The 14237-nt window shown below is 39.9% G+C and overlaps 1 protein-coding gene across 1 annotated transcript; it reads left to right on the top strand.

Annotated features, from left to right (window-relative positions):
• The first annotated feature begins 6735 nt into the window (after positions 1-6735).
• LAMTOR5 (late endosomal/lysosomal adaptor, MAPK and MTOR activator 5) lies at positions 6736-12845 on the top strand. Its single transcript, XM_074262967.1, has 4 exons — positions 6736-7126; positions 7320-7381; positions 11166-11283; positions 12091-12845. The coding sequence occupies exons 1-4, from the start codon at positions 7092-7094 to the stop codon at positions 12149-12151; spliced, it is 276 nt and encodes a 91-aa protein (XP_074119068.1). The 5' UTR covers positions 6736-7091; the 3' UTR covers positions 12152-12845.
• Positions 12846-14237: the final 1392 nt, after the last annotated feature.

The following is a 14237-nucleotide window of genomic DNA, read 5'->3' as shown; positions in this document are numbered from 1 at the left end:
GCTCATGATTTAGACATAAGCAAATTAGAAGAACATAGGATAGTTTACCTCTCAGATCTGTGGAAAAGGAAGGAATTTGTAACCAAAGAAGAAATGGAACTTATTATTGAACACCAAATACATAATTTTGATTATATTAAGTTAAAAAAATTTTGTACAAACAAAATGAATGCAGACAAGATTAGAAGGAAAGCAATAAATTGGGAAAACATTTTACATAAGGGTTCTGATAAAGGCCTCATTTCTAAAATACATAGAGAATTGATTCAAGTTTTTAAAAAATTCAAGCCATTCTCTAAATGGTCAAAGGATATAAACAATTTTCAGATGGAGAAATTAAAATGATTTCTAATCATATGAAAAGGTGCTCTAAATCATTATTGATCAAAGAAATGCAAATTAAGACAACTCTGAGATACCACTACACACCTCTCAGATTGGCTAAAATGACAGGAAAAGATGATGATGAATGTTGGAAGGGATGTGGGAAAACTGGGACACTGATGCATTATTGGTGGAGTTGTGGATGAATCCAGCCATTTTGGAAAGCGATTTGGAACTATGTTCAAAAAACTGTACAGTTTGATAACTTTTTGAACATAACTCCAAATTGATCCAGCAGCATTTCTACTGGGCCTGTATCCCAACGAGATCTTAAAGGAGGGAAAAGGACCCACATGTGCACAAATATTTGTGGCAGCCCTTTTTGTAGAGGCCAGAAACTGGAAACTTAGTGGCTGCCCATCAGTTGCAGAATGGCTGAATAACTTACGGTATATAAATGCTATGGAATATTATTGTTCTATAAGAAATGATCAGCAGGATGATTTTAGAGGCCTGGAGAGACTTACATGAAGTGATGCTAAGTGCAGTGAGTAGAACCAGGAGATCATTGTACATTGTAACAACAATACTATACAATGATCAATTCTGATGGATGTGGCTCTCTTTAACGATGAGATGATTCAGGCCAGTTCCAATGATCTTGTGATAAAGAGAGCCATCTACAGCAGAGAGAGGACTGTGGGAACTGAGGGTGGATCATCACATAGCATTTTCACTCCTTTTGTTGTTGTTTGCTTACATCTTGTTTTCTTACTCTTTTACTTTCCTTTTTGATCTGATCTTTTATGCAGCAAGATAATTTTATAAATATGTTTATATTGCTTGCCATCTGGCGGGGTGGAGGGAAGGAGGAGAAAATTTAGAACACAAGGCTATGCAAGGGCCAGTGCTGAAAAATTATCCATCTGTATGTTTGAAAATAAAAGACTTTGGGACAGCTAGGTGGCGCAGTGGATGGAGCATCAGCCCTGAAGTCACGAGGACCTGAGTTCAAATCTGCTCTCAGACATTTAACACTTCCTAACTGTGTGACCCTGGGCAAGTCACTTAACCCCAATTGGCCTCAGCAAAAATAAATAAATAAACTAAAAGGCTTTAATAAAAAAGAAAAGAATGGTGATTGCTTAATGCATCTGGGTTGGACTAGATGGCCAGTAGAATCTCTTCTAGAGCTAAAATTCAGGGATACTGTGATAAGTGTGTCTGGAGTGCAGGAAAGAGGTTTTCCTAAATATTTGTGACAAAAGTGGGAGGGTAGGTTGATACCTAGAGAAGAATAGAAAAAGGAATATAAAAGTCTAAGGATAATCTGGAGGAATGCCCTTATTAAGGAGGATGTCATTTTTCATCTCTGCATTCCTAGTTTCTCACATCCTTTACTGGACACAGGAGACATCGGATAAAAGTTTATCAAAGAGAAACCCACAGAGGAGACAGGTATAGTGAGACACACTAGAGTTCAGTGACACAAAGGGCATGGGAGAAAGCAGCATTCAGGAGGGTTAAATACCACAAGAAGGCTGGGAAAGATCTTAATTGAAGGTCACCAGATTTATCAAGGAAGATGCCATGGGGGCCCTTTCAGAGATGTCTGAAAGTCATTTATTAGCAGAGTCATAACTTGGGTGACTAAGGCCCTCAGAGATTGACCGCCTTACAGATTAGCAGCAGCCCAGCTCAGGAGCTCCTTGACTCATGGATTCTCTCCTACAGAAGCCTTGGCTGAGGTATCCCGAGGGCTCCTTCACCCCCAGCTCCCTGGCAGAATCCCAGAGGTCCTTGACACCCACCATGAACTCTCCAGGAGCAACTTGGGGTTTCTTTCACCAGCATCTCCAAACCTTTCCAAGGTTTCTTCTACCATCCTTCCTGTGAGTTTTCTAACAGCATCCCTACCTCTTCCACCCCAACAAGACAACTAACTAAATTAAGACTACCATTTCATTCTTTTCCCCTCTTTCTCAGGCACTCTCTGTCTCCTCAGCCACTCTGAGAAAAACCATCATCCTTTGGGGTCTCTACTTTTCCTCTTAATCTGTAATCTGATTTCCAAAATGGAAACCAAGCTGGAGAGACAAAAAAATACCAGTCACCCCCTGGCAGAGAACCAATCACAGTTTAATTGACAAAGAAGCCCCCTGGTGATCTCAGCCAATCACAGCCCATGACAAATTTAGTTCTTCAGGAAACAATAAGTAGCAGCTTCTAAGACAGGTATTTTAGCTAGTTGTGTTTTAGGAGCTTAAGTTGAACCTTTCTCATGGTGTTGCTCCTTGCCCTGGGCATCTGTGAAAGAGTCTGCTCCTTTGTGTACTAGAGGAAGATATTTCCCTCTTATTTATCTTGCTAGTCTGTATAATTATGTGGGTTTTTCGCTTGTTTTGAGTAAATGTATCCTCTGATTTGATCTGACAAAGAAAAAAAAATGGGGGCCCATGAATTTATTTTTTAAAATTTATTGATTTTCTGTTTCTTATATCACTTTAGTATTTTCTCTGTTTCTTGGTATCACTTTAGTATCTCATGTATGCCTCTTCCTATGTATCTACTTCCACAAAAGTCATCAAATGTGACAAATAAAATCTATTTTTTACAGAGGAAAAAAAAAAAGTTAACATAAGCGAGCTATACATTAAGAAAGTCCAAAAACATGTGCACTGTGTAATACCTCTAGATCTCCACAAAGGGGCAGGCTAGGAGTGTTTTCTCACACCTCTTAATTTGATTCCCAGTTGATCTTTATAAATTTGTCACTCACTTTTGATTTTTGTGTGTGTGTGCTGTAGTTGTTTCCATTTACATTATTGTAGTTACTGTGTATATGTTTTACTTTGCTTATTTTACTATCAATTCATATAGATCTTTTTATGATTCTCACACATTTCTTATATCAGAATAATATTCCATTACATTCATGTCCATCTTGGTTAGCTGTTGTGGTTTGTCCTTTGTTCTGGAGGACCATGACATCAGGCAGGTGATGCTATGAAGTCCAAATTAATTGGATTTAAGTAGGGGAAGACCATGCAAAGTCACCTGTCTCACTTTCCCCTCCAGAGCCATCTGGATCCAGTGGCCAAATAGAGATCAGGACGACTGGACATAACCCTGCATTTAGTGGGAGACCTTGGGCTTTTAAAGCTAAAGTCTTCAACAGCTCTCAGTTTGACAATGATGAAGCCCAGGTAACAATTGAGGCAAAAAGTCTCCTCTTTCATCTCGGTCAAAAAAAGAAAAAAAAAAGGCACTTTTATTTTGAATTCTTAGCCATCACAAAATGTGCTACTACAAATATTTTGAAAAAAATGGTGACTTATTTTTTTAATCAATGGTTTCCTTAGGATATAAATCCAGTAATGGAGTCTCTGCCTCAAATAGTATGGACATTTTAATTACTTTATTTGCATAATTACAAACTGCTTTTCATTGTTTTATTTTACATCTCTACCAAAAATATATCATTGTGGCTATCTTTCCACAGCCCTTCCTTTTGCCAATTTTTGTCATTTTGGCCAATTTGCAGGATATGAGGTATAACCACAGAATTATTTTGATTTGCATTTTTCTCATTCATGATGTGGAACATTTTTTCATGTGGTTGTTAATACTTTGTAGTTATTTTGAAGATGGTTTATTTATATTCTTGGTCATTTTTCTACTGGGGAATGTCTATTAATCTTATATATGTTTATTTACATATGTTGGATACCAAACCCTTGTCAGAGAAATTTGATACAAAGATTTTTTTTCCCATTCAACACCTTCCCTTATACTAGATGCTTTAAAGTTGTCTGTGCAGAAGCTTTTCAGTTTCAAGTAATCAGTTATCTATTTTGCCTCTACTTCTTGATTGATTAAGAATACATATATTACCCACAGTTGTAGGTTTCTTTTCTAATTTTGTTATAGTATGAGCTTTAATATTAAAATCACATCCATTCAGAATGAATTGTAGAATGTGATGTAAGTATTGCTCTAAATCAAATTTCTGTCAGACTCTTTTCCAATTTTCCTAGAAGTTTTAATCAAGTAGGGAGTTTTTTCCCCCTTAGGCTACTTATGTTTCTATTTTATCAAACACTGCATTATTGAATTCTATTGTTTCTGAATTTCACTTGTCTAGTCTGTTCCACTCATCTGGCTTTATTTTTAAATCAATATCCCATGGTTTTGATGACTGATGCTTTATAGTATAGTTTGAGGTGTAGAAAATACTATTCTTCCTTTTTCCTTAACCATTTTCCTTGATATTCTCATTTTTTGCTTTTCTAAAACAATTTCCTTATTATTTTATCCAGCTCTGTGAAGTAGCCTGTTGTTAATTTAAATAGAATAGCATTAAAATTGTATGTTAATGTTGGTGGTATTGTTGGCCCAACTTGGGCATGAGGAACTCTGACTTTTTTTAACTGATGCTCATTATGTTCATTAACTAATGGTAAGAAACTTTAGCAGACTCCCATGGGGTAGGGAAGAGCCTCATCATTCCTGTGTCAGTAACTATCCTGTTATCTTTTTTCATGTATTTCCAATTGTATTGAAAGCACGTTGAGAACAAAGACCAAAGTCTTACAATTATTTTTTAATCACTACAAGCCCAACATATCCTGAAAATACTAGACTGAAAGAAAAAAGGACAAGTAACGGCTAGAATTGTGGATGTGTCCTCTGCTCCGGTGAGTGATCTGGAACAAGTGACTTCACCTCCTTGAGGTAGAATTAGAGGGCTGAACTAATTAGATGTTGTCAAAGTTTCCATATAGCTCAGACATCTGCTGATTCTGTGAAAGAATGCTCGTTGTTCTCTCAAGCCAGCAGCCTCCTTTTGGGATGGTAGACTGGTTTTGGCTGTGGTCTTACTGCCCTCTGGTGGCCCAGAGGGTCACATGCCCCTCCTCCCTCTTACTAAAAGGGCATCTTAGCTTCCAAGCAGGGGTTCTCCACTTGTCAGCAGATGCCCTCCAGAATCCATAGGGAACAAAAGAGAATGGGGCATTCGATCACAATGCTATAAGTAATGGAGCCCCTAATGGAGCCCTATTTTCTGTCTATAAAATGGTCACGGGTATAAGAGGGCAAAGCCCTGGAAAAATGCTACCTACAGTATAGTACGTTGGGTTTGGAGTCTGAGGACCTAGATTCAAGGCAGACTTGTATGTCTATTGGCAAATCACTTAATAGTCCTCATCTTCACAAAGGGGCTCGACTTAATGTTTCTTTCAGGGACCTGTATGTGCAAAAATGTTTGTGGCAGCCCTTTTGTAGTGGCTAGAAACTGGAAGATGAATGGATGTCCATGAATGGGAGAATGGTTGGATAAATTGTGGTATATGAAGGTTATGGAATATTATTGCTCTGTAAGAAATGACCAGCAGGACGAATACAGAGAGGCTTGGAGAGACCTACATGAACTGATGCTGAGTGAAATGAGCAGAACCAGAAGATCGCTGTGCACTTCAATGTTGTATGAAGATGTATTCTGATGGAAGTGGATATCTTCAACATAGAGAAGATCTAATTCAGTTCCAATTGATCAATGATGGACAGAAACAACTACACCCAGAGAAGGACACTGGGAAATGAGTGTAAAGTGTTTGCATTCTTGTTTTTCTTCCCAGGTTATTTTTACCTTCTTCCGGTGCAACAAGAAATTCGGTTCTGCACACACATATTGTATCTAGGATATACCATAACACATTTAACATGTATGGGAATGCCTGCCATCTGGGGGGGGGGGTGGAGGGAAGGAGGGGAAAAGTCGGAACAGAAGGGAGTACAAGGGATAATGTTGTAAAAAAATTACCCATGCATGTGTACTGTCAAAAAAAAAAGTTATAATTATAAAATTAATTTTAAAAATTATTAAAAAAAAACCCCCGTTTCTTTCAGCTCTCTTTGTGCTTGTCCGTTGTCAGTTCTGAGGATTAGGCCTCTTGCTCCATCATTCTGTTAAAATATTTGGAATTATGTGAGAACAGTTGCTAAGATGTTCATATTTTGACTCAGAGATTCTATTACTGGTCATATGCCCAGAGAAACATGGTAAAATTTGCATGAAATGATACAAAGTAAAGAAATCAATGAATTCTAAGGAAAGTTTCTACTTCTAACGGAAAGAATTGTACAGAAGTTTAATGACCAGTCTTCCCGGTCAAGAATGTGTGGGCACAGGTCACTTATGAGCTAGTTTTGTCTCACTGTTTTTCTTTGTTACAGAAAAGACAATTCATAATCATTATAATGTAAAAAGGAAGAGGAAAAAAAAAGGAAGTCAGAGTTTTTTCTCCATTTCTTAACTTTTTAAACAGGGTGGGGGGAGGGGGTCCGCCACTCCAAGGGAGGGTAGAGGGGGAAGGAGGGAAGAAAGGCCAAGGCCAACGGGCGGGGCTCGAGGCTGCCTCGAGGGTAACCATGACAACCGGACTTTAACGCTCGGAGGACGCTCCTCCGCCACCCGAGCGCTAGGAGGCAGCGTCCCTTCTCCAGCGCAGCGAGAGCCCAGGGAATAACGTTCTCTGGGCGGCGTCCGCACTGACTCCAGACATAGCAGGGAGAAAGTGGACAGAAAGGAAGTGTTTTTAATTTCGAACGCTAGTTGGTGATTTTTGTCCCGCCGGAAGTCCCGTCCCGTAGTTGTTGCGCCAGGCCCGCTTAAGTCACGTGAGAGCGCCACGGGCAGGAGGGGCCGGTCACATGACGCGACGCCCCGGTAGCGGCCTGGCCTGAGTCTACGGTCCCCGGCCGAGATGGAGGCGACCCTGGAGCAGCACCTTGAGGACACGTGGGTAGTGCGGGCACGGGCGGGCCGAGCTTGTGGGAGACACCCTCGAGGCCTGGAAGGAAGGGAGGGAAGTGGGGCGCTGTCCAGCCCCGTCCACGGGTAGCCGCGTCGGGAGCCCCCGGCCTCCTGGTGGGGCTGCGGCTCGGTGGGGGCTCCGCGTGGTTCGCTCCGGTAACTGTGTGGTCTGTGCTAGGATGAAGAACCCGTCCATCGTCGGCGTCCTGTGCACGGACTCGCAGGGACTGAACCTGGGCTGTAAGTAGCGCCTCCGAGTGCGAGCATCCCTGCCCCGTTACCCCGCCGTGAGTCCCCGGGGCGGGGGCGGTCCCCGAAACTCAGCACGCCCCTCCCCTTTCAGGCTGCCCGAGGTTCCCTAACTTGAGATGTGTGTAAAGCGCCCTCTGCGTGCCGGTGTCTGGGATAGAGGAGCACCCTGGGTTCTCTAGGGGAAGAGTACGTGCTTGCGGCGCCCGATGGAAAAGGAAGGCGGGGGCGGGGGGGGGGGTGGAGGAGCAGGTGACAAGGCCTCGGCCCCCGCCGGGCTGCGCAGTGGTTACCGCGGCCGCATCCTGGGCTCCAAGTGCCCCGCTTGGGAGTTCTTCTGCCAGTGTCAACAGTACTTAAGAAACAACAAAAACCCTTTTTCGTGGTGTAGAGCTGCCCTTTTCCCGTTAGAAAAAAATGACCTTTAATCTTGGATTTTTGAGTCCTACCTGGCCCCAGCGGAGCCTCGCTCCTGCTTCTCCTGGAGGCTGCGGGCCTCCCCAAGAGGCGGAAGCAGGTGATGCCCCTTTTCCAGACCGCTGCACTCACCCCTTCCTTGCTTCAGCTCCGCAGAGGCCCTTCCACCTGTGCCCTCAGGCCCACCGTCCTCCTCCCTCCCCAGCTCCAACCTCAGGTCCCCAAGGAATATTTGGGAGGTAACTCCACTCGAAAAGCTGCTTCCCCCTGTCGTCCTTGAAAAAATTGCTTATTATTTAATATCAGATCCCCACATCTGGTCTTCCTCCAAGATGACCGAGGATCTCCTAGCTGCCAGGTCCAGGGCCCTTCTCCCTTAATTTCTCTGGCACTTTTACACTACTGATCAGCCCTTCTTGAATATATTCTCCTTATTTGGGCTCCTTGGCAGTGTAATCTCCTGAAATGCTTTCTTAATATGACTGTTCCTCCAGGGCTTTCCTGGTTCCTCTTTCATGCACATGGTCTCCCACAGGTTCAGTCTTTCTCTAAAATCGCCATTTGTAAACCTGTGCTTCCAACTGGGATCTTTTCCTAAACTCCATTTCTACATTATCAGTTGTTTGTTGGGCACCTTCTGGATATAGGATAGTTTATGGCAAACTTAATTTGTTCAAAACACAATTATGCCCTTCGCCTTTAAACCTCTTCCCCTAAAGTTCTTTATTAGTGCCAAGGGCACCAAAATATTCTTACATCCCCTGACTTTTCCTTCTTCCTCTCCCTCAACCTTAGATAACACTTGTCTTATTCTACTTCTTTTCACTCAAAATGGCCACCTCACTGTTAGGATTACCAGGTGAGAACTCAGGTTGTCTGGACAGTGACAAGGTGAGAAGTCAACCTGAGTTCTCTGGCTGAGACCTTTGGTTTCGGCCTTTAAAGGGAGTTTACACCTTAGGAATTCTAAGAGGAGCAAGTTCATTGGTTGGAGTACTTCTTTCCAGAAGCCCTTGCATTATCCCACGCCCATTCTCTGGGAGGATAAAAGAGGACAGCACTCCAAAGATAGAAGAAGTCTCTGATCTAGACAGACTTGAGGCAGCTCTCTGCAGGAAGGGAAGTCGGCTCTCTACAGGAAGAAGAATCTGTCCGAGAGATTTGAGTTGACACAGCAGATCTCCTCCCAAAGGTCTAAGCCAGAGAACTGTCAAGTCAACCTGAGTTCTCACCTTGTAATTGTCCAGACAACCTGAATTCTCACCTTGTCACTGTCCAGACAACCTGAGTTCTCACCTGGTAATCCTAACACCTCACTAGTTCAGATCTCATTTCTTGCCTAGACTTCTGTAACAGCCTCTTAATCTCTCTGCTCCCAGTATTTCCATTCTCCTCAGCTACCAAAATTACTTTGCTAATTGATGTTTGACTATAAAACTTTCCCAAAAAATCTTGTCTCCCCGTTTTCTAGGCCTCCCATAATAAGTGACACTACTTTGTAGATGTCTCATTTGGTTCTCAAAAACAACCTGGTGAAGCAAGCCCTTGTCCTATTATTATTATACTACTTCTTACAGCTAAGCAATCCTAAATTCAGAGAAGTTCAGTGGCTTACTTATGGTCATATATTTAAAAGTATAGCACATTGGTCCCCTAAGTCATTCTTTGCTTCCGGCCTGGCATATCTTTACTGTTTTGTTACATATATTCTGCTTTATACATTCTATATTCCACTATACTGTCAAATTTTCTATTTCTGGAATCTGGCACATCTCTGCTTTTGCAAAGGTTGCCCCACCCTGGTTAGGAGATAACTTTCTCAGAATTGCCTGTTAAGAATTTTTTTGTGGCTGACTTTAAGTTTCAACTCTAGTACCAACTCCTATAGGAGACCTTTCCAGTTGTTTACCTGTCACTTTAGAATAGGTACAACAACTAGGTACTTAATAATTGATTTGTTGCTGCTAAAAGTAGCAGTCAAACTTAACTTTTCGTCTCTCAAATAAGCCAGACTAGGTCAAATGATGATAGATCTTCACCAGGCCTTTGAAATCTTTCAGGCAGGTATTCACAGTAAGATCATTTTTTTTTTTTTTTTTTTTTTTTTTTTAAGCGCACTGAAGGAAACCATGGTCAACTTAAGGAAAACCAAGCTGTACTTAGATGTGATTTATACTTAATTCTCTTGATAATACTTTGTATATGGAAATGCTTCTTTTCTTAAATCAAAACTTTTTAAAATACTTTTGTAAAAGGGCACCTATAAAGAAGTGAACCATTGCGAAGATTTTGTAACTTCAGAGAAACTGAGGTTGTGAGAGCCTTGGCAGCAAAATCCTACGTTTCCATTAAAATAACAGCAATATCCTAAGTTAGGAACTTTAGAGGTCAGCCATTCAATATACAAATAAGGCATATGGGACAACAGAAATTGTAACTTGTCTACAGTCTGTGGCATCAGACCCTGCTTAAACATATGTTAGTGTATTGTATGAAAAATTCATTTGGAAGAGGTATTGCTGCAATCTGTTATACAGGCAGATGGGAAAGGAAGAGTTAAAGGGTTAAAGTAAACTTTTTAGACTCATTTGCTAAATAAGCTTGTTTAGAATTTAGATGTCTAAGTTCTGAAACTTGACTGTGTTCCCAAGATGCTTCTTCCAGTCCTGTGAAACAACTCTTTAAATCCCTTTGGTTTATGTCTCAGGCAGCACATCAGCAATAAATCCACATAATCTGTTGTTGTGATATGTCGATTACTGGCTTAGTTTCAGACACTATTAAGGAAAGCTTGTTTCTTGTAGCTGCTACCATATTTCAAAATAAACTTGTTTATTACTCTTGGCTTATAGGACTTGAGGCTTACCCATTATCCCAAGACTAAAATTAAAGCATCAATAAAAACTCAATCTTATTAGCATTAGTTAATTTAGGAGGATTCAGCTTCAGGAAGTAAAGCACACACATTGTCAAGGTGAATGGCCTTATTGATGATCTTAAGACAAAGGGCTTTAGGGGACATGTGTGGTTGAGTTCAATAAATAAGATCTCCCGAAGAAATTAACTTGTTTATTTATTTATTGTCTCTTATTTATTTCAGTTGACTTTGCATGAACCTATGTAACTTTCAGATTTCATCCCCCTTATGAAAAGGATCATGAAATTTTAGGGCAGAGCTTTCTTCCAGTGACCCTTTATAAGAACTGACAAGTCACTTTACTTGATTGTGCAGGTACAGCCAGCAGTTAGTGTAGCTGGCAGTCAAAATCAATATATTCTTCATTTAATTGGAGCTCTACATATTATCATCTTCATCTCAAATATTAGATGCTTAGTTTGGAGCATTTGTGTCTTTCAGGCCGTGGAACCCTGTCAGATGAACATGCAGGGGTGATCTCTGTCTTAGCCCAACAAGCAGCTAAACTAACCTCTGACCCAACAGACATTCCAGTAGTCTGTCTAGAGTCAGACAATGGGTGAGTATGTAGTTAGGTTTTTAAATCCCTTTCCCTTTATTGTTGAGAAATTTTATATCAAATCAAAGTTATCTTTTCATTTTTTATTCCCATTTCAGTGGACTGACTGAAAAGAAGGTTTTCCATATATCCTTTAGGGGAACTTAAAAGCAGAGGTTCTTAATCTTTTTGTAGTTGTGAACTCCTTTAGCAGCTAGTAAAGCCCCTTCTTAGAATTAAAAATTTTTCTCTCCTAAATTAATAGTTAAAGGAAATGCTCAGTTTAGAGGTTAATAAAAGTAGAGATGTAATTTTTTTCATAAAAATTCATTTTCCATTTCAATTTCTATTCCAAATTCTAACCTATTCACAGATCCCTAAAGACATTAACAACTTCAACTTTAGAACCACAAAGATAGCAAATGGGATTGCTATCTTTTATTTATGATTAGTACTATTTTTGTTAATCCATTATGGCCTTAAACAGATCTCAGAGCCTCAGTTATCACATTAGTAAGTCAGTCTAAATATTGCTTTAAGAGAATTCAACAAAAGCCTAAAGATAGATTTAGTAGTACATCAAATTAATGTATTCCCTTGAACTAAGAAATGAGTAGCACAGAGAGAAAAAAAACAAACAAAAAAAAACTGTATTCAGTTTTCTGATAGTAGTGGCATGTACCTAAATTATTTTCAAATGTGAAGGCTCTGCTGTCTTAGCTATGACTTTGAACAGTGGTTACATGGTCATTAAGCTAGAGACCAGACTATGATGACACCCCCTATTTGAATAAAACATTATCAAATTTCCTTTGCTTTGCCTTTCAGGAATATAATGATCCAGAAACATGATGGCATCACCGTGGCAGTGCACAAAATGGCATCTTGACCTCTCAGACTCCAAAACATAGAACTCAAACCAATCTTTCCATCTCTTTTATCTTGCTCCACTTTTAAGTGCCAGTATTTAGGCCAACCATTAAATGTAACACTTGTTCTTTTCTGTTTATTATTTTAAAGTTATCTTTGGTAAGCACTTAGTGAGAAAGGGTGGTAATATTTAAGGCGCCTGTCAAAATCAAATTGTTCTGTATCACTAAACTCTGGTATGGTCAATAAATATAGCTGGAGAAAATCACCTAGCTTTTCCTAGATTGTGTAAGGTGTTTCTATCATACAGCCTAGATAACATAGGATCAAATTTTCCTGTTTTTTAAAAGGCCTATGATTCCACATGTGTATCTTTCCAAATTTTCCTAAAGCTCCTGCTTTCTCCATAAAAATGATTTCCATTGGAGATATGGTGACTAACTTCAATTTATTTCGCTAAAAGAGGACATTTAAGGAAAAATGGGAGATGTGTGAGAGTACTACATTTGTCTGTTAAAATAACTTTCTGAAAATAGGGAATGTGTCCTCTTATTGTAATCATGTATAAACAAGCAAGCAGATTTTTGATTGTAGGCGAGTGAAATTTAATTATTACTCTACATTGAAAACAGCTATCACCAGTGTTAGGAAGAAATTGTAATTCTACAGTAAGAGAAAATATTTCTCTAATAAATATACTTTAATGCAATAAATATTCACTGAAGTTCTGTTTAAGAAGGTCTTCCATGTTATCAAGTCAGAATTTGCCCTTTATTTTCCAAACTCATGCTAGCACTATTCTCTGAAGATGCTTGTAGAAGACAAGTCTTCATGAATTTGAAGATGACTTCAAGTGTACCTCATAACATTAAGTCTTCACCTCGATTGTCTTCTGGAACTCTTCATTTTTATCAGTGTTTCTCCTAAATTGTAACACCTAGAAGTAAACATCATCTCTCATTCTCATAGTCTAGCCATTAGACACCACTACAGATAACATAGGACAGGGACGTTGAGCTGTTGTCTGGCCTTATTGTCCCTATGCTGAATTTAATTTTTCCTAATCCTAAATGATTTCACATTCTTAGTGAATGCCAGCATGTTCTATTCAGTTCATCATACCTACTTATTGAGATATTTCTGGGTCTTGCTGTCTTACCATGCAGTGTAATGAGGGGAAAAAATTGGACTCTGGAAATATGAACCAATGTCCCCATTTTAAATACTTATTTGCATTACCTACTTTACAAGATTGTTATATAAGTTATTTTTAGCTTAATTTAAATGTGATTACACAGTTCTAAAGGGCAATTTTTGTGCCTGCCATATTAAAAGCAATTGGAAATATTTAAGAGGATCTGGGCTTTTGTCAGGATGGATATTGATGATGTTCACATCCTCCTGTAGTCCTATCATGACAGAGGTTTTATCAATCTGTGGCCAATTTAGTTATGAGCCTGTCCACACTTAAAGCAGGCTAATTGTGCCGGCTGCATCTTCAGAATTCAAGGTCACAGCACCACAATGGGGAACTGAAGTATCACTTTACAGGGGCTGCAAAAAAAGACATACCCATGACTGTTCTCAAGGATCATAAATCCTACTAAGGGATCCAGAAAAAGGAAAGCATAATACTTTGATAAGGAGTAGGTTTTGAAGGTGACACCTGAGCTGAAAAGAAAGCTGACATCTTTTAAGCATGGATAATGGGGAGGATGGTAGTTCCATCATGAGAAATAGGATAGGCAAGTTCAGTTTTGGAGTTATATTTGATACAGGCCAAGTTCAATAGGTAAATTAAAGTTATGGGGTTAATTCAGAGCAAAATTGGATTAGGTATATCGAGAAGCTACCTGCACAGAGCTAATAATTACATCAGAATCACCAAGCAGTTAATAGGCTCCAATGGGTAAGGGATGGTACTGAGTTTAAAACAAAGACACTTACGGAACAAGATAATGAATCTGCCAAAAAATAGGATCTGTTACTAGAGGAAAAGCAGGAAAATGGTGTCACAAAAGCCAAGGGGGGGGGGGGGGGGGGAACGGAGTGAGCAATGTAAAATTTAGAGTTGGAGAATGATTACATCTTACACGTCATTCTCA

The sequence above is a fragment of the Sminthopsis crassicaudata genome, chromosome 4, assembly GCF_048593235.1.
Source record: "Sminthopsis crassicaudata isolate SCR6 chromosome 4, ASM4859323v1, whole genome shotgun sequence".
Lineage (NCBI taxonomy): Eukaryota > Metazoa > Chordata > Mammalia > Dasyuromorphia > Dasyuridae > Sminthopsis > Sminthopsis crassicaudata.
The sequence above is the reverse complement of the archived record's forward strand: the minus strand, read 5'-3'. Positions and strand labels throughout refer to the sequence as shown.